We start from the raw sequence: 20512 nt of genomic DNA, 5'->3' as shown, positions 1-20512 counted from the left end.
TCCTTACAGCCGTCGCCCGCACGCCCGTCGCCTCCTTCTTCCTTCCCGCTGTCGTCGTGGTCCTTCCTGAACACATCACGGCGCTCTGCAGGGACGACAGACGCGGCAGCATGCAGCACAGCGCCGTGGTCGTGGTCGCGGACAAAACCAGCCTCAAAAGGCCGTTTATCTTCGCAAACGCTGTCAACATGGTAGGTCTGGATGCATCTGGATTTAATACCCGGGCAAGGTGCAAGGCCTCGCATCTGTTATTCTTGAAATCAGAAGAAAATGCTAAATTGTGTTGAAATAGATGATAAAAATAAAGTGTACGCGTTGGCAAAAGTCCGTGCCATAGATAGTTAACAGCAGCAGAGATGCATAGCAAGCAATAAAACAGAGCAGGATGTAACTGGGAAGCAGCAATATCAAAATAAATCACATTGTGGACGCAAAGCTAAAGCTAATAAAGGCCCAGACTATTTACTCAATGCTGCAATATCTCACTGAAACGAGGCAATATTGCTATTTATTCCCCCTGGACCACACTGTGTCCACTGCCTCGCTCTGATCTGAGCCCATCACATTGTCACATTGTATTATTAGCTGCTGCACATGTTTCTATGTCTGTGAACATGTATCGACTGCATTACTTTCACTGGTTTTGCTATATCGTGTGATTAAAATGTGTTTCTTCCCCCGTCTCAGGCATTGTGCTTCTTTATGCTGACGACAACGGTGGCTTGGCACAAAGATGTAATACAAGCCGGTCAGGTAAGTCCCCCGGTCCATCACTGTAATGTACAGCGAGTAGTTGTAGTTGTTGTTGTCACGGATACACCTTTCCAAACACCCACACGCCTGTTTGAATGGGCAAGAGACGCTGACCAGTGGACATTGCATTACATTACGACTGTGTATTAAGTATGGAATGGATCACGGGGCCCCTCGACACAACACATGCCTTGCTATTACTTATATATATTATCAGACTGTTTTGATACGTGCGATTAGCAATTCTGCAATGTATCGCGATCCCTGCTCGAGCTTAATACGACGCGCACCCATCTTAGTCATCAAAACTGTGAATAAACGACAGTAAACGAGCAACAAAACTGTAGCAAAGTTGCAAAATGATTGTGTAAAATGTACCAAAAGTGTTTAGAAGCATGATTTGTCAATATTATTTCATATTTTAGCGCACTCTTACTTGTCAGCGACCTATTTTATCAGCTTTATTTTCTTTCATTACATGCTACAGTGTCTTAAGTTTGTCCATAGTGGCGTTTATCGGACTCTAATCTGAGACTGACTTCAAATAATAAAGATAAAACAGAAATTTGTCAGCAACACATCGTATTCAGGCAAATACGTATTCCCAACAACAACAACACATATAGAATAAGATCAAGATTGAGTCGTTTTTTTGCTATAATTGGACAATGGACGGTCTTTATAACTCGATGGTTGGTAGAATTTATAAAAGATCGGATGCTTTCCTGCACCATCTAGACAAAGACTAAAAGAAGAAGGAGACAAATGCTACGTCAGCCTCTGTTTAACCTTTTAGCAAAAGGTCAAAGTTAAAAATACGCTTCTCACAACACGTCAACCTTCTAACACTGAATCTTCAGTTCGACTAGTCCGTTAGCGTAGCATTTAGCGTGTTATGTATTTCCTGCTACGTTAAAGCATTAACATTAAATCATACTGTACTCGAGCTCCCCACAATATACGCCACAACTCTTATTAAAGTTTAGACCTTCACAGATCTCTGAAATATGGGATTCTCGTGGTTAGCAGTTTACATTTTAGTCTTTGCTGGACTTTTGATGCTCCTGGATGTGTTTGATAAAAAATACCGTATTTTCCAGACTATAAGTCGCACCTTTTTTCATAGTTTTGGCCGGGGTGCGAGTTCTACATATATTTATACTTATATACTTATACTCCGGAGCAACTTATATGTGATATTATTTGTTATTTTCGCAACCGCATTTCATACTCCAGTGCAACTTATATATGTTTTTTTTTTTCTCTATTATGCATTTTTTGGCTGGTGCGACTTATATTCCAGTGCGACTTATAGTCCAGAAAATACGGTAAATGGCAAAGAAAGTCCTATATCGAAACGTAAATTAATTATAATAATAATAATAATAACTTTTATTTATATAGCGCTTTTCAGTGACCCAAAGACGCTGAACATAATAAAAAAGGGGGGTATTTACAGACAGGGGGGACAACACGTACAATACACATTAATATACAGATAAAATGAACAAGACAGAAGAAGTAGAGAGAAAAAGATGGGGATGTAACAGGGGGTAGAAGAGTAGGCAGTGGGGTAGAGGAGGCTAGGGGTAGGGGAGGTCATAGGCTTGGGTGAAGAGGTATGTTTTTAGGCGGGATTTGAATGTTGTGAGTGAGGGAGAGTGGCGGACAGGTTGGGGGAGGGAGTTCCAGAGTCGGGGTGCTGTTCGGGAGAATGCTCTGTCGCCAAAAGTTTTGAGTCGGGATGTTGGTGCAGTCAGGGTGAGAGAGGAGGAGGATCGGAGAGCTCGGGAGGGGCCGTGGGGGATGAGGAGGTCAGACAGGTAGAGGGGGGGGGGGGGCAAGGTGGTGAAGAGCTTTGAAGGTGAGGAGGAGTATTTTAAAGTTTATGCGCTTCTTGATGGGGAGCCAATGGAGAGAGCGGAGAACGGGAGTGATGTGTTCACGGGACCGGGTGTGGGTGAGGAGGCGGGCAGCGGCGTTTTGGACCATTTGGAGTCTATGGAGGGAATGGGAGGAGATGCCAGTGAGGAGGGAGTTGCAGTAGTCAAGGCGGGAGGAGATGAAGGCATGGATGAGGGATTCAGCAGCGGGGAGGGTGAGGCAGTGTCGGATTTTGGCGATGCGGCGGAGGTGGAAGTATGAGGTCTTGACGATGTGGCTGACATGGGGAGTGAAGGAGAGGGTGGGGTCCATGATGCCAATGAGGAGGAGCTCTGTTTTGTCACTGTTCAGTTTGAGGAAGTTGAGAGTGAGCCATGATTTTATTGTAGAGATGCAGGTTTGGATGTGGCTGAGGGGAGGGTTTTGGGTGGATTTGGTGGTGAGGTATATCTGGGTGTCGTCAGCGTAGCAGTGAAAGTCCAGGTTGAGTTGGCGGAGGATGTGACCAAGGGGGAAGATGTAGCAGATGAAGAGGAGGGGGCCGAGGACTGAGCCCTGGGGGACCCCCTGCGTTACTGGGGAGAGGGTGGATGAGTGACCGGAGAGGGAAATGAACTCTTGCCTGTTGGTGAGGTAGGATGTGAGCCAGTCAAGTGCAGAGCCCTCAACACCCAGTTGGCGCAGCCTTTGGTCTAGTAGTAACAGGATGTTGAGGGCCCCGGAGTCTGCAGAGGTGAGGAGATCGTTGAGTACTTTGACCAGGGCTGTTTCAGTGCTGTGAAGTGGGCGGAAGCCAGATTGGAGGGGTTCATAGAGGTTGTTTGACTGGAGGTGGGTGTGAAGTTTTTGAGAGGAACGACAGGTTGGAGATGGGGCGGTAGTTGGAGAGGTTGGCGGAGTCTAGGGTGGGTTTTTTGAGGATGGGGGTGATGGAGGCCAGTTTGTAGATGGAAGGAACATGGCCGAGGGATAAGACTGGTTGAAGAGGGTGGTGAGATGGGGGATGAGAGCAGGGAAGCAAGCCTTGGTTAGAGTCGTTGGGAGGGGGTCGAGAGAGCAGGTGGTGGTTTTGGAAGCGGTGATGAGGTCTATGATATGAGAGGAGTTAACAGAGGAGAAGGTGGTGAGGAGAGGGAAGGGTGGGTGGTCAGGGAGGGGGGGGGGGGGGCAGGGGTGGGGGTGGTGATGGAGTTAATGGAGACGGCAGTCATGGAGCTGTTGATTTTGGAAATTTTGTCATTGAAGGCAAGGAGGAAAGAGTTGCAGAGGTCAGGGGAGGAGGGTGGAGTGATGTCCGGTGGCTGGAGCAGCTTGTTGACGGTGGAGAACAGGGTGCGAGGGCTCCGGTGGGAGCTGTTGATGAGGGTGGAGAGGTGGGCAGATTTGGCGGCTTGGAGAGCGTCACGGTAGGAGGAGATGTGTAATTTGAAAGCTTCGGCGTGGACGGTGAGGCGGGTTCTTTTGAGGAGTCGTTCGAGTTGGCGGCCAGTCTGCTTCATGGTGCGAAGTTCAGGGGTGTACCAGGGGGCGGGGTTGATGTATGAGACGGAGGAGGTTTTCCAGGGGGCTAGGGAGTCAAGGGAGTCGGAGAGGGTGGTGTTGAGCATGACAGCATAGTCATCGGGGGAAGAGGGGGGGGAGTCAGGGGGGAAAGCAGAGGATATGAGCTGGGAGAGCGTGAGGGGGTTGACTGACTTGATATTGCGGTAGGTGATGGTGCCTTTTTTGGGGTTGTGGGGCGAGGGTAGGGGGGCGGAGAAAAGGATGCAGAGATGATCAGAGAGTGGGAAGGGGAGGGGGTGGGGCTTAGATATGGGTAGGAGAGAGGAACAGACTAAGTCCAGAGTGTGGCCTTTGGTATGGGTGGGGAAGTCAATATGTTGGGTGAGATGGAAGCAGTCCAGGAGAGAGAGGAATTCGGATGTCAGTGGGGCGTTGGGGCAGTCAATGTGGATGTTGAAGTCACCAGTGAGTAGGAGGCGGGCAGAGAGAGAGGATGCGATGGTGAGGAGTTCAGACAATTCAGTGAGGAAAGAGGGGTGGGGCTTTGGGGGACGATAGATCAAGATAGCGGTGATAGAGTTGGGGAGGGAGAAGGCGAGGTATTCAAATGATGAGATGGATGGAAGGTTGAGGTTCAGTTCAGTGATGGATGTAGATTTTTTATGAATAACAGCAAGACCTCCCCCACGCCCGAAGAGGCGGGGTTTGGCAGTGTAAGTGTAGTTGGAGGGAGTGGCTTGGTTGAGAGCATAGAAGTCCAGGGGCTGTTGCCATGTTTCACACAGGAGAAGCAGATCAATGTTATTGTCCAGTAGCAGTTCAGATATAACAGGTGATTTGTTGGAGAGGGAGCGGCAGTTCAGCAGTGCAAGGGAGATGGATGGGGGCGCGGAGATGGATGGGGGCGCGGAGATGGATGGGGGCGCGGAGATGGATGGGGGCGCAGGGGTGGGGGGGCGGAGGTTGCTGAGGTTGGCAGTGCGGCAGGTGGGGGTGACGGGGGGGCGAAAACTAGTCCAGAGTGAGGGGATAGGTGAGCCGTCGTTGGAGTGTTGGTTATGGGAGAGACCAGAGCCCCGGTGGATGTAGCGGAGCCGGCGAAGGATCCCAGCTGAGCTAGCTGCAGAGGCAGCAGCAGCTGGGAGACGGTGGTTATGGTTGAGGAGGTGAAGGTCAGCAGCGGTGTAGGTGAGTAGGCGAGAAGTTGGTGGAGCGGTGGCCTGGAGGCGCGGGAGGGATAGTCCGAGGAGGAGATGGAACGTAGCAGCAGATGAGAGTAATCCAGTTAGAATGTTGGCGGTGGCTAGAAGCTGGTTAACTAGAAGCTGGTGGGCAGAGAGTTGTGAAAAAGCAGCAGTGGACCGGGTGTTGAAGCTGCTGGAGTGAGTGGCGTTGGTTGCCCCAGACCTTGTCTGCACGGCAGGGAGGCCCCACGATACCATGACGGACCTCAGCAGGTGTTAAGCCAGCTGTTAGCTGGCGGCTAGGGCAGTAGATAGTCCAGGGGTGAGGGAGGAGATGAGTGATGGACGGTGCAGTAATGTCCGATGAAGTGAAGGAACAGGGATGTAGACAGAAGACAACACAGAGATGCGAGAACAAAACAAAACAATGGAAACGACTAACAAAACAAAGACGTTGGGACAGAAGCGGCAGTCCACATACCAGACGCCGGCGTTGCTCTAGTCCAATCAAGACGCATTTGAGTCCAGTTTTATGACCAGATCGCCCCCGTCTGTGGAGCGGGGAAAGCAGAGAAACGGGGCTGTACCTTGGTTGTATGGGGCTGCTTTTCTCCGGGTGGAGCCGGTGCCCCGCTCTCCGTGTCTGCTCCTGTGGCGGGCTGGGGCCACACCTTCGCCCAGGTACAGACCTCCGGGGCGGCGGGTGCGGGAGCGCGGAGCCGGTGTTCGGGCGTGGAAACGCCGGTGCAGCGGAGGAGAAGCGGAGCCGCGTGCGGCTCGTGGCGGTTGCAAATCTGATCGCGGTACTTGTCGGGAGAATATTCGCAGTCGTACGATTCACTGTCGCACACGGACGATACACGCTGACGCTCGGGCCGTGCGTCTCTGTCCGTGCGTCTCTGTCCGTGCGTCTCTGACCGTGCGTCTCTGTCCGTGCGTCTCTATCCGTGCGTCTCTGACCGTGCGTCTCTGTCCGTGCGTCTCTGACCGTGCGTCTCTGACCGTGCGTCTCCGGCAGTGCGTCTCTGGCCGTGCGTCTCTGTCTGTGCGTCTCTGGCCGTGCGTCTCTGTCTGTGCGTCTCTGGCCGTGCGTCTCTGATTGTGCGTCTCTAACCGTGCGTCTCTGACTCTGCGTCTCTAACCGTGCGTCTCTGTCCGCAGCTCGTGTCCAGTGCCTCTGTGGTGGTCCTGTACGTTCTGGAGGTGGGCTGCATGCTGCTCTCTCTGCTCGGGGTCCTGGGAGCCTGCCTGGGCAAGAGATGGTGCTTGATACTGGTAAGAACCCCTTCATATATGTAATTAATCACACAATATTCTGTTTTCGGGGCTAAATTTAAACTTGTGAACGTTGATAAATAAACCGGAGAATCAGTGAAATGTTACAGGGTGGATTTGATTTATATTTATCTGGGCTGGTCCTTTCAAACAAAACATTGTTGGCTTGTGGTTATTGTTACTTTCGCTTGTTGTGCCCATACATTACATTTATTGCCACAAATTATACAATTTTTTTCAGTAGAAATGATGAAAATAGACTAATTGTGAGATTATGTTTCTAAATTTAGCAGATTTCTCCAGATATATTGTAACTGTACAGAATAACAGTGAACATTAATTAAGTATTTCACTTTGTACACTCCCTAAAACTCTACATTAGAGATATTAAGAGATCAGATATTATTATTACAATTATTGTGTGGCAAAACATCAATATTTAACAATTATTCACATTATTGCTGACAAACATCTGCAAAATACTCTCATTATTATGTGGGTGTAAGTGTAAAAGATGTAAAAGTATAGATTGAACCGACATAACGTGTTTGCTTCTAACATCGTCCCAGTATGTTTTAGTTTGTATGATTATGTTCTGAACTCATCTCCTGTAACACATCCTTGCTCTTCTGTTTGCAGTTTGCGGCTGGGATGGCAGCAGCAAGTCAAACAATCATCGTCAAAACAGCGTTGAGTTATCAAGAGATCTATGAGGTAAAAGTCTATTTTCACATCCCGATTATACATTATATTAAAACAATCAATTTATCTTTGCCCAGCCCAATAGCAAAACTGCAGTCGCCATAGTTAGAAAAGCCAGCAATAAAACTGTCATTAAAAACAGGAAACCAAATATATACCGTATTTTCTGGACTATAAGTCGCAGCAGCTAAAAAATGCATAATAGAGAAGAAAAAACATATATAAGTCGCATTTTTGTGGAAATTTATTTGAAACTAATACTCCAAGACCAAGAACATTTCATCTTGAAATGTAATTTAAAAATAATAACAGATTAAAGAACATGGTGAATAGGTGTACGTATGCTAACGCTAACACCTTCAGCTACATGAGGCACAGACAGAACTGTGGTAAGTGTCTGGTATGTTAACGTAACATATTAACAGTTATTCAGATAACTATAGCATAAAGAACATGCTAACAAGTTTACCAAAGCATCAGTTTTACCCCAAATCACTAAATCCATTGAATTCTTCTTCCTCTGTGTCACTTCTAAACAACTCCACAAACTCCAGAGGTAGAGGAAGTGCAGATTCTTCTTCTGCGTCGCTTAGAGCCTAGAGCGCCCTCTTGTGAAATGCGGTTTCCAGTGGGAAAATAAAGAATAAAATCACATATAAGTCGCTCTGGAGTATAAGTCGCACCCCAGCCAAACTATGTAAAAAGGTGCCACTTATAGTCCTGAAAATACGGTAAATAAACATGAAAAGATACAGCAGTCTGATGTAACGTTGTCCCCTTCTCAGAAAGTGGTGGTTCGAGAGGAGACTAAGCTGCTGTCCATGATGCCTCTGAGCGGGACCAACAAAAGCAACAGGACTCTGCTCTACAGCATCCAGGCCCACGTGAGATCGACACGCGCAAACATCTACTGACCATCTACTGACCGACACGTGCAAACATCTAGGGAAGGGAAGGGGGAAGGGAAGTTTATTTGTAGAGCACATTTCATACGCAAGGCAATTCAAAGTGCTTCACACAGCAGGAAAAATGCATTCAAATCACAAAGAAATTACAGAAACAGAAATACAATAAAATTGACTAAATTAAAAATTATCAATCCAACTGATTTTCTAAACTAATAAAATCACAAACAAAAGAGAAGAGTGCAAAGAAAAAATTGTTTCAGTCATATGCGCAGCTAAACAAAACTGTTTTTAGCTTAGATTTGAACATTGTCAGAGTAGAAGCCTGTCTCACATCTTCAGGAAGACTGTTCCAGATTTTAGCTGCATAAAACTGAAACGCAGATTCCCCATGTTTTGTCCTGACTCTGGCACCAGCAGGAGGCCGGTCCCTGAGGTCCTCAGAGTCCGAGATGGTTCATATGGCACTAACATATCCAAGATGTACTTTGGTGCTAGGCCATGGAGAGACTTGTACACAAGCAGAGCTGCTTTAAAGTCTATTCTCTGAGCCACAGGAGCCAGTGCAGAGACCTGAGAACAGGACTAATGTGATCGTACTTCCTGGTTCTAGTCAGGACCCGAGCAGCAGCGTTCTGGATGTACTGCAGCTGTTTTACAACTCGTTTGGAGAGACCAGTGAGCAGGCCGTTACAGTAGTCTAATCTACTGGAGACAAACGCATGGATAAGTCTCTCTAAATCTGGTTTTGACACTATATTTTTGATTTTGGCAATGTTTTTTAGATGGTAAAAAGCTGCTGATGTTATTGATTTGACGTGGCTATTAAAGTTCAAGTCTGAGTCCATTATTACCCCCAGATTTCTAACTTGGTTTGTAGGTTTTAGAGCGAGACTCTGGAGGTGACCGCTAACACTTTCTCTTTGTTTCTGTGGGCCAAAAACGATTATTTCAGTCTTGTCTTGAGTTCAGCTGGAGAAAGTTGTTTTGCATCCACAAACTGATCTGTTGGATGCAGTGACAGAGTGAATCCACTGGTCCATAGTCACCTGCCGACAGTGAAACATAGATCTGAGTGTCGTCTGCATAATTGTGATAGGACACATTTTCACTGCGTATCAACTGACCTAACGGCAGTATGTAGAGGTTGAACAGAAGGGGACCCAGGACTGACCCTTGGGGCACTCCACAGGTCAGGGTCATGTGGTCTGAGACACAGCTACCAATTTCAACAAAGTACTTCCTGTCTTCCAGATAGGACCTTAACCAGTTTAGGGCAGTGCCAGTGATGCCCACCCAGTCCTCTAGTCTCTGTAAGAGGATCCCATGATCGACAGTGTCAAAAGCAGCACTCAGATCTAACAGAATTAAGACTGAGGCTTTGCCCATCTACTGACCATCTACTGACCGACACGTGCAAACATCTACTGACCGACACGTGCAAACATCTACTGACCATCTACTGACCGACACGTGCAAACATCTACTGACCGACACGCGCAAACATCTACTGACCATCTACTGACCGGTACGTGCAAACATCTACTGACTATCTACTGACCGACAAGTGCAAACATCTACTGACCGACAAGTGCAAACATCTACTGACTGACACGCGCAAACATCTACTGACCATCTACTGACCGACACGCGCAAACATCTACTGACCAACACGAGCAAACATCTACTGACCATCTACTGACCAACACGTGCAAACATCTACTGACCGACACGTGCGAACATCTACTGACCATCTACTGACCGACACGTGCAAACATCTACTGACCGACACGCGCAAACATCTACTGACCGACACGTGCAAACATCTACTGACCGACACGAGCAAACATCTACTGACCGACACGAGCAAACATCTACCGACCGACACGCGCAAACATCTACTGACCGACAAGTGCAAACATCTACTGACCGACACGCGCAAACATCTACTGACCAACACGAGCAAACATCTACTGACCAACACGAGCAAACATCTACTGACCATCTACTGACCGACACGTGCAAACATCTACTGACCGACACGTGGGAACATCTACTGACCATCTACTGACCGACAAGTGCAAACATCTACTGACCGACACGCGCAAACATCTACTGACCAACACGAGCAAACATCTACAGACCATCTACTGACCGACACGTGCAAACATCTACTGACCGACACGTGGGAACATCTACTGACCATCTACTGACCGACAAGTGCAAACATCTACTGACCGACACGCGCAAACATCTACTGACCAACACGAGCAAACATCTACTGACCATCTACTGACCAACACGTGCAAACATCTACTGACCAACACGAGCAAACATCTACTGACCGACACGCGCAAACATCTACTGACTGGCACGTGCAAACATTTACTGACCGACACGTGCAAACATCTACTGACCATCTACTGACCGACACGTGCAAACATCTACTGACCGACATGTGCAAACATCTACTGACTGACACGAGCAAACGTCTACTGACCATCTACTGACCGACACGAGCAAACATTTACTGACCGACACGTGCAAACATCTACTGACCGACACGTGCAAACATCTACTGACCGACACGAGCAAACATCTACTGACCGACACGTGCAAACATCTACTGACAATCTACTGACCGACACGTGCAAACATCTACTGACCGACACGTGCAAACATCTACTGACAATCTACTGACCGACATGAGCAAACATCTACTGACCGACACGTGCAAACATCTACTGACCGACACGAGCAAACATCTACTGACAATCTACTGACCGACACGTGCAAACATCTACTGACCGACACGTGCAAACATCTACTGACCGACACGTGCAAACATCTACTGACAATCTACTGACCGACACATGCAAACATCTACTGACCGACACGTGCAAACATCTACTGACCGACACGAGCAAACATCTACTGACCGACACGTGCAAACATCTACTGACAATCTACTGACCGACACGTGCAAACATCTACTGACCGACACGTGCAAACATCTACTGACAATCTACTGACCGACACGAGCAAACATCTACTGACCGACACGTGCAAACATCTACTGACCGACACGTGCAAACATCTACTGACAATCTACTGACCGACACGTGCAAACATCTACTGACCGACACGTGCAAACATCTACTGACCGACACGTGCAAACATCTACTGACAATCTACTGACGGACACGTGCAAACATCTACTGACAATCTACTGACCGACACGTGCAAACATCTACTGACAATCTACTGACCGACACGTCCAAACATCTACTGACAATCTACTGACCGACACGTGCAAACATCTACTGACAATCTACTGACCGACACGTGCAAACATCTACTGACAATCTACTGACCGACACGTGCAAACATCTACTGACCGACACGTGCAAACATCTACTGACAATCTACTGACCGACACGAGCAAACATCTACTGACCGACACGTGCAAACATCTACTGACCGACACGTGCAAACATCTACTGACAATCTACTGACCGACACGTGCAAACATCTACTGACCGACACGTGCAAACATCTACTGACAATCTACTGACCGACACGTGCAAACATCTACTGACCGACACGTGCAAACATCTACTGACCGACACGTGCAAACATCTACTGACAATCTACTGACGGACACGTGCAAACATCTACTGACAATCTACTGACCGACACGTGCAAACATCTACTGACAATCTACTGACCGACACGTCCAAACATCTACTGACAATCTACTGACCGACACGTGCAAACATCTACTGACAATCTACTGACCGACACGAGCAAACATCTACTGACCGACACAAGCAAACATCTACTGACTAACATATGCGAACATCTACTGACCGACACGAGCAAACATCTACTGACCATCTACTGACCGACACGTGCAAACATCTACTGACCAGCAGACATCCTCCTCCCTGTCTGTGTTCCAGTTTAAGTGCTGCGGCCTGGTGGACGGGTACAAAGACTGGGGCTCCACCATCCCAGTGTCCTGTAACTGTCAGTATCCAGGCAAATGTGTACGTACTTTTAAATGTGTTTTTTGCGCCTTTTTCTTCTTCTTCTTTTGTGTAATACGTTTGCGTTTGTGACCGAGCAGATTCGACTTCGAGGCAGCGCGACACTCGGAGCGCCCAAGAACGTCTACGTGTATCAAGAGGTGACGGCTTTGATTATGCAGCTCCAACGCCGTGCAAAATAACAATAACTACCGTATTTTCCGGACAATAAGTCGCAGCAGCCAAAAAATGCATAATAGAGAAGAAAAAAAACATATATAAGTTGCATATATAAAGTTTTGGGGGAAATATATTTTATAAAATTCAAGACCAAGAACAGACATTTCATCTTGAAATGCAATTTAAAATAATAACAGATTAGAGAACATGGTGAATAGGTGTACGTATGCTAACGCTAACACCTTCAGCTACATGAGGCACAGACAGAACTGTGGTAAGTGTCTGGTATGTTAACGTAACATATTAACAGTTATTCAGATAACTATAGCATAAAGAACATGCTAACAAGTTTACCAAAGCATCAGTATTACCCCAAATCACTAAATCCACTGAATTCTTCTTCCTCTGTGTCACTTCTAAACAACTCCATAAACTCCAGAAGTAGACAAATGTGTTAATAATATCACATACAAGTCGCTCCGGAGTATAAGTCGCAACCCGGCCAAACTGTGAAAAAAAGTGCGACTTACAGTCTTTTAAAGCTCGACTGATCTCTTCTTTTCCGTTTCTTTTCCACAGCCCTGTTTACCCATCTACGTTTCCGCTCTGAAACGGAGATTCATGCTGTCGACGGGGATTCGTTTCGGCAGTGGCCTCTTCTGGGTTTGTGCCACTCTCATTTTGTCTTAACATTTTGATGTTTTACGGGCGTGGCTCTTGAGTGTGATGCGTGTTGTCGGCAGGCGGTGCTGATGGTGATGGGCATCCAGCTCATGGTGCAGCTCAAGAGGAAAGAAGACTTCATCGCGTTGCTTCAGTCCAACAGATATGTGCCCGGGGCCTTCTAGAAACACTCTTCAGACACACTGTAAACTATTAGCACGCTGCCCCGGTTTGAATTGCACAGTTAACATGTCGCGCTGTATGCTAAATCAGGCTAATTCTGCTTCATAAGTTGCATACGGGTTTTCTACACCTATTACTGCATGCATCGGATTGATTGTAAATGCATATGGCAACTTCCTCTCCGCAGATTCATCTGTGAAGACAAACCAAAGTCATTGCCACTCTCCGAAGGTCTAATTAACAACAGTATCAATATTGACGTGGCATTTTTATAAGACTATTTATAGAAGTATTATATCTCCAAGTAGGGTACGAATAGTGCTGTGTATTCCGTGTGTTAGTTACACTCTGATGGACATCTCAGTGACTGCTGTAATGTACACGCTATAACCTCATCAATCATTGGCTGTATAGGGCTCTGTCTCAATGGCTAATGAGTATGTTTTGTATTATACAACCTCATATATGCCCCATAACTTTATTGAAGCTATATATCCTGCATATTGTATATTTTAACGTCACATCATTTTAAAGTGTTCGTTTCTTTTGGTGGAGCTCAGTGTGTTTGAATCATGTAATCTCCTTAGGCATTTCTAAACACCATTTAATGTGATGTAGTGTTATGCACTGAACCATCACCACTAGAAACAAACATTTGTGTCTTTCTATATCCTACAGCAGTGTTTACAGTGTGAGAAATGTATCCATTATAAAGCAATACGCCACTGGCTCTGACACAGGAATGAGTTACAGCTGAATGTTGACATGCATTGTTATGCATATTGTATATTTAAAAGCACATTTAATCAAGCTTCAGGGTTTTCTGTTTGGTTGCACATGGAGTAGACATCAATGATTTGAACACAAAGGGTTTGTAAATATCTGATTCTAATGTTGGCTGAGAGAAAAGACACTTGAGGCACATGATGGAGAGTTTGGAGCTTTCACCGCTGCATGAGCTGCTCCTGCTGCTCCTGCTGCTCCTGCCGCTCCTGCTGCTCCTGGACTTTTGACATTCAGACTTCTTCAATGTGAAACAGCTGATCCAATGTCTACTTGTGCACTTTAACCATTATGGCCTGATATTCTGTATATTGCAAAGTATTTGATTTCAGTCACACACTGTTTTGTTTAAGGACTGAACTAATGTAAAATTTTGTAAATATGAAAAATAAAGATGTACCTTTTGTTCCTTTAACATTTGAGGTATTTTCAGTTGTAGAAATAGTTCAGTCATACCAAAATATTTAGTTCAATAGTAACAGTATGTGCTCACAAGTTGTTTCTTGATCCATCCATCCATCCATCTTCTGCCGCTTTATCCGGGGCCGGGTCGCGGGGGCAGCAGTCTGAGCAGGGACTCCCAGACTTCCTTCTCCCCAGACACTTCCTCTAACTCCTCCGGGGGGATCCCGAGGCGTTCCCAGGCCAGCCGAGAGACATAGTCTCTCCAGCGTGTCCTGGGTCTTCCCCGGGGCCTCTTCCCGGTGGGACATGCCTGAAACACCTCCCGAGGGAGGCGCCCAGGAGGCATCCGGAACAGATGCCCGAGCCACCTCAGCTGGCTCCTCTCGACGTGGAGGAGCAGCGGCTCTACTCCGAGCTCCCCCCGTGTGGCCGAGCTCCTCACCTTATCTCTAAGGGAGCGCCCAGCCACCCGGCGGAGGAAACTCTTTTCGACCGCTTGTATCCGCGATCCTGTTCTTTCGGTCACTACCCAAAGCTCATGACCATAGGTGAGGGTAGGAACGTAGACCGACCGGTAAATAGAGAGCTTTGCCTTTCGGCTCAGCTCCCTCTTTACCTCAACGGTCCGATGCAGCGACTGCATCACTGCAGCCGCTGCACCGATCCGCCTGTCGATCTCACGCTCCATCCTTCCCTCACTCGTGAACAAGACCCCGAGATACTTGAACTCCTCCACTTGGGGCAAGGACACCCCACCCACCTGGAGAGGGCAAGCCACCTTTTTCCGGTCGAGAACCATGGCCTCGGATTTGGAGGTGCTGATTCTCATCCCAGCCGCTTCACACTCGGCTGCAAACCGTCCCAGTGCATGTTGCAGGTCCGGGTTTGATGGAGCCATCAGGACAACATCGTCTGCAAACAGCAGAGATGAGATCCTGTGGTCCCCAAACCGGACCCCCTCCGACCCCTGACTGCGCCTAGAAATTCTGTCCATAAAAATTATGAACAGAACCGGTGACACAGGGCAGCCCTGGCGGAGTCCAACATGCACTGGGAACAGGTCTGACTTACTGCCGGCAATGCGAACACAGCTCCTGCTCCGGTCATACAGGGACCGGACAGCCCTGAGCAAAGGGCCCCGGACCCCGTACTCCCGGAGCACCCCCCAAAGGACACCCCGAGGGACACGGTCAAAAGCCTTCTCCAGATCCACAAAGCACATGTGGACTGGTTGGGCAAACTCCCATGAACCCTCGAGCACCCGATGGAGGGTATAGAGCTGGTCCAGTGTTCCACGACCGGGACGAAAACCACTCTGCTCCTCCTGAATCCGAGGTTCGACTATCGGTCGGATTCTCCTCTCCAGTACCTTGGAATAGACCTTACCCGGGAGGCTGAGGAGTGTGATCCCTCTGTAGTTGGAACACACCCTCCGGTCCCCCTTCTTGAACAGAGGGACCACCACCCCGGTCTGCCAGTCCAGAGGCACGGTCCCCGAACGCCACGCGATGTTGCAGAGACGTGTCAACCAAGACAGTCCTACAACATCCAGATACTTTAGGTACTCAGGGCGGATCTCATCCACCCCCGGAGCCCTGCCACCGAGGAGTTTGCGGACAACCTCAGTGACTTCAGCTTGGGTGATGGATGAGCCAGCCTCCGAGTCCCCGGTCTCTACTTCCTCTTCAGAAGACGTGACTGAGGGATTAAGGAGATCCTCAAAGTATTCCTTCCACCGTCCGACGACATCCCCAGTCGAGGTCAGCAGGCCTCCACCCGCACCGTAAACGGTGTTTGTGAGACACTGCTTCCCCTTCCTGAGGCGCCGGACGGTTTGCCAGAATTTCTTTGGTGCCGACCGATAGTCCTCCTCCATGGCCTCCCCGAACTCCTCCCAGGCCCGGGTTTTTGCCTCTGCGACAGCACGAGCCGCGGCTCGCTTGGCCTGCCGATACCCGTCGATGACCTCCGGAGACCTACAAGCCAGAGTGGCCTGATAGGCCTCCTTCTTTAGTCTGACGGCATCCCTTACTTCCGGTGTCCACCACCGGGTTCGGGGGTTGCCGCCACGACAGGCACCGGAGACCTTGCGACCACAGCTCCGAGCAGCCGCATCAACAATGGAGGCGGAGAACATGGTCCACTCGGACTCAATGTCCCCAGCCTCCCCCGGGACATGGGAGAAGCTCTCCCGGAGGTGCGAGTTGAATACCCTACTGACAGAGGGCTCCACTAGACGTTCCCAACAGACCCTCACAATGCGCTTGGGTCTGCCAAGTCTGTCCGGCTTCCTCCTCCGCCAGCGGATCCAACTCACCACCAGGTGGTGATCGGTTGACAACTCTGCCCCTCTCTTCACCCGAGTGTCCAAGACACGCGGCCGGAGGTCTGATGACACGACAACTAAGTCGATCATTGACCTCCGGCCTAGGGTGTCCTGGTGCCACGTGCACTGATGGACACCCTTGTGCTTGAACATGGTGTTCGTTATGGACAATCCGTGGCTAGCACAGAAGTCCAATAACTGAACACCGCTCGGGTTCAGATCGGGGAAGCCGTTCTTCCCGATCACCCCTCTCCAGGTGTCACTGTCATTGCCCACGTGGGCGTTGAAGTCCCCCAGTAGAACAACGGAGTCCCCGGTCGGTGCACTGTCCAGTACCCCTCCCAAGGACTCCAAGAAGGCCGGGTACTCTGCACTGCTGTTCGGCCCGTAGGCCGCCACAACAGTGAGAGACCTGTCCCCCACCCGAAGGCGGAGGGACGCGACCCTCTCGTTCACCGGGGTAAACTCCAACACGTGGCGGCTGAGCTGAGGGGCTATCAGCAAGCCCACACCAGCCCGCCGCCTCTCCCCGCGGGCAACACCAGAGAAGTGGAGCGTCCAGCCCCTCTCGAGGAGATGGGTTCCAGAGCCCAAACTGTGCGTGGAGGTGAGGCCGACTATATCTAGTCGGTATCGCTCAACCTCCCGCACAAGCTCAGGCTCTTTCCCCCCCAGCGAGGTGACATTCCATGTCCCCAGAGTTAGTCTCTTTGTCTGGAGATCTGGTCGCCGAGGCCCCTGCCGTCGACTGCCGCCCAGATCTCTCTGCACCGGCCCCTTATGGATCCTCCTGCGGGTGGTGGGCCCACGGGAGGGCGGCCCCACGTCGCTCTTTCGGGCTGTGCCCGGCCGGGCCCCGTGGGGTAAGACCCGGCCACCAGGCGCTCGCCATGGAGCACCCATCCCAGGCCTGGCTCCAGGATGGGGCCCCGGTGACGCCGATCCGGGCGACGTGAACTGCCTTGATTGTGTCGTCGTCATAAGAGGCTTCTGAACCGATCTTTGTCTGACCCGTCACCTAGGACCTGTTTGCCTTGGGAGACCCTACCAGGGGCATGAAGCCCCCGACAACATAGCTCCCGGGATCATTCGGGCACTCAAACCCCTCCACCACGTTAAGGTGTCGGTTCAAGGAGGAGGGGTTTGAGGTTTCTTGATTTAATACACAATTTATTATTATAACTTGACAAAAAAATATGTGTATATACAGATAATCTGGAAGTCACCTTGAAATGCATCCGCTTTTCACCCACTTTGCTCAGTTTTCACTGCTTTGGTCAATTATACTGTTGTTATAAAGTAGGAATCATCTTTGTTTTCTGTGCTCAGTGCTTTTTTAATACATGCATAACATCATTTTAACCAAGTGCAACAATGAAATACTGAGTTCTTGAGCAACACAAAGCAAAAAAAGTGATAAAGCCCGAAAACCTACTTTATTTAATATTAAAACCCCTTAAAAAGATGCTTGACTAAAATGAGCCTCAACTCAAACTGGAGCTGTCCCTGAACCCTTTAGAGTGGACACAAAGCTGGATTCTTCTGCAGTTTTGGCCTGTTCAGCCTGATTTACTGATAATAAGAGGTCACACGCTAAGCCGGAGTAAAGCTGGTGTCCGGAGCGATGTGCTGATGACACACGTTTGGGCATTTGTTGGGTTTTGACAATTCCCCTTTCAAAGCTAAAACACTGCCCAATGGTTCTCAAACGCTTCACACCAACACCCAGCTAAGAACCACTGGCCCTCCGAGTACCACCAGGTCTAAACCGAGTCTGAAACACGACTGCTTTAGGTCTAAACTATGGCTAAAAGAGGAATAAAGACTACAGAAATGCTTTACACGTTTTAAACCAGGTCAATCTAAAAAAAAAGACAAAAAGGTGGATTAAATTGACTTTAAATATTTGCGGAGGAACCCGCGTACCACCTGGAGGAGCCCGCATACCACAGTTTGAGAACCACTGGCACAATCTACAACACTAAACATTTGATTAAAACAAAGGCCTATTTAAATTTGCGTGAATTTTCCGTATTAATTTGTGGGTTTGGAGAACAAACTGACCCCAATGCATTCCAGAATTATTGATTTTTACTGATAAAAAGACATCTATAACCCACTTTTTAATGTTTTAAATGCCCGGCAGCTTGATAGTTCCCTTTTATCAGATGGTGGTCGAACAGTATTAAATTAATAAAACGTAAGAATGCATTTCAGTGCTTTTTGCTTGTTATTCACTACATTCAAAAGGCGACATATTTGGGATTGTTTAACTTGATAACACCACAAGCTATTATTACTGGTATATAGTGGTCTCTTTGGTATAGTCTGCATCATTGTAACATAAGTATTAAGAACATACTACAAGAAAGTGTCCCGCATTTGCAAAAAAAAAAAAAAGACAGACAGACAGACAGACAAAAAAAGGGGAAAAGGCCGATGCGTCCGATCATGTGACCTCGGCGTCATCTATAAGGACGGAGTAGTTCCCCGCTTTGGCCTCGGGGCTGTAGACCACCGCTGGGGTGTCCTCCTTCCGGTTCATCTGACACAGAGTCACCCCGCACAGCACCACCGACAAAACCTGCACGTAAAAGAGGGGAGAGGGTGCTCAGATATGTGTCAAAAGTAACAAAGGCTGTGCAGTTTGTAGAGAAGTAGACCTTATGAATAGGTGTAGTGTCAGAATCAGACAGGGGGGGCAGGGGGCAGGCGCACGCGGCTGTGGTTGTGCTGGGTTCAGTGTGTGTGAAGTAAATAACACAATGTCTTATTGTTGTTGGGATTACGATTACGTTTGAGGAAAAAAAACTGAAATGTGATAAACAAATCAAAAAATCCCATGAATTTCAGAAAATGTTTGCAGAAGTCTAAACAACGAGGTATTTCTGTAAAGAGACAAAACAAATTGTTCTTTGCGGAGGACATTCTATTATCTAAAAAGTGCAGCTTTTGCGATTTTAGAATTGACCCGACTCAAATTGCTATTTTGATATATTGTGCAGTGCTATTATATGTGCTATTTTGTGTGATAGAAAACATATAGATGGACCTTGTCACTTATGGATGATTCAACATTTCAGGAGTTTTGTTTTGATATTTACAAATACATAATTAATCCGGGAATTCTGATTCTTGTCTCCATCTGAGAAAGTGACAGCCCTTTCAACTCTCTCAATTATTATTTTATTCATTTATTTTTTATTCACATTCTTTTGCTAATAGTTCAGTATGTGTTTATGAAATGGCTCAGATTTGTGTCATGCTTTCCAGGGTTGACATTGGCTGAGGTTAAATGCACTCAAAATCTATCAGGTTTAAAGAAGTTTATAGAGGTGTGAAGTTATTCAAATGATGTGTGAACAACAGAATCACATGTCTCTCTGGTCATGGTCCCTTTGATTATTCACATCAGATTTTGCTATTTGCATGTAATTTAAAGAAACAGTATGTGACGACTCCATGGAAATATAAAGTTAAGAGAACATAACGTTCTCCGTGGATATAGATACCAGAGGTAACCAGGGGAAACCAGAGGAAAGCAGAGGTAACCAGAGGAAACCAGAGGAAACAAGAGGAAAGCAGAGGAAACCAGAGGAAACAAGAGGAAAGCAGAGGAAACCAGAGGAAACCAGAGGAAACAAGAGGAAAGCAGAGGAAACCAGAGGAAACCAGAGGAAACAAGAGGAAAGCAGAGGAAACCAGAGGAAACCAGAGGAAACAAGAGGAAAGCAGAGG

The 20512-nt window shown here is 47.9% G+C and overlaps 2 protein-coding genes across 2 annotated transcripts in view; one reads left to right on the top strand and one right to left on the bottom strand.

Annotated features, from left to right (window-relative positions):
* The window catches only part of LOC140368045 (tetraspanin-8-like), a 276094-nt gene that overhangs the window by 246332 nt on the left and 9250 nt on the right, over positions 1-20512 (bottom strand). The window contains exon 9 of the mRNA XM_072454905.1: positions 19194-19358. Within this exon, the coding sequence (XP_072311006.1) occupies positions 19224-19358 (135 nt within the window). The 3' untranslated portion in view covers positions 19194-19223. The remainder of the gene's footprint in view (positions 1-19193; positions 19359-20512) is intronic.
* Positions 66-14124, top strand: LOC140368029 (tetraspanin-8-like). The gene is made up of 9 exons (XM_072454873.1): positions 66-191; positions 688-753; positions 6486-6599; positions 7239-7313; positions 8087-8185; positions 12169-12255; positions 12336-12395; positions 12994-13077; positions 13158-14124. Exons 1-9 carry the CDS (start codon positions 111-113, stop codon positions 13260-13262), a joined length of 771 nt encoding a protein of 256 aa, XP_072310974.1. The 5' UTR covers positions 66-110; the 3' UTR covers positions 13263-14124.

The sequence above is a fragment of the Eucyclogobius newberryi genome, unplaced genomic scaffold (genome assembly GCF_026437365.1).
Source record: "Eucyclogobius newberryi isolate DKJ021-1_F unplaced genomic scaffold, fEucNew1.0.hap1 SCAF_2, whole genome shotgun sequence".
NCBI lineage: Eukaryota > Metazoa > Chordata > Actinopteri > Gobiiformes > Gobiidae > Eucyclogobius > Eucyclogobius newberryi.
The sequence above is the reverse complement of the archived record's forward strand: the minus strand, read 5'-3'. Positions and strand labels throughout refer to the sequence as shown.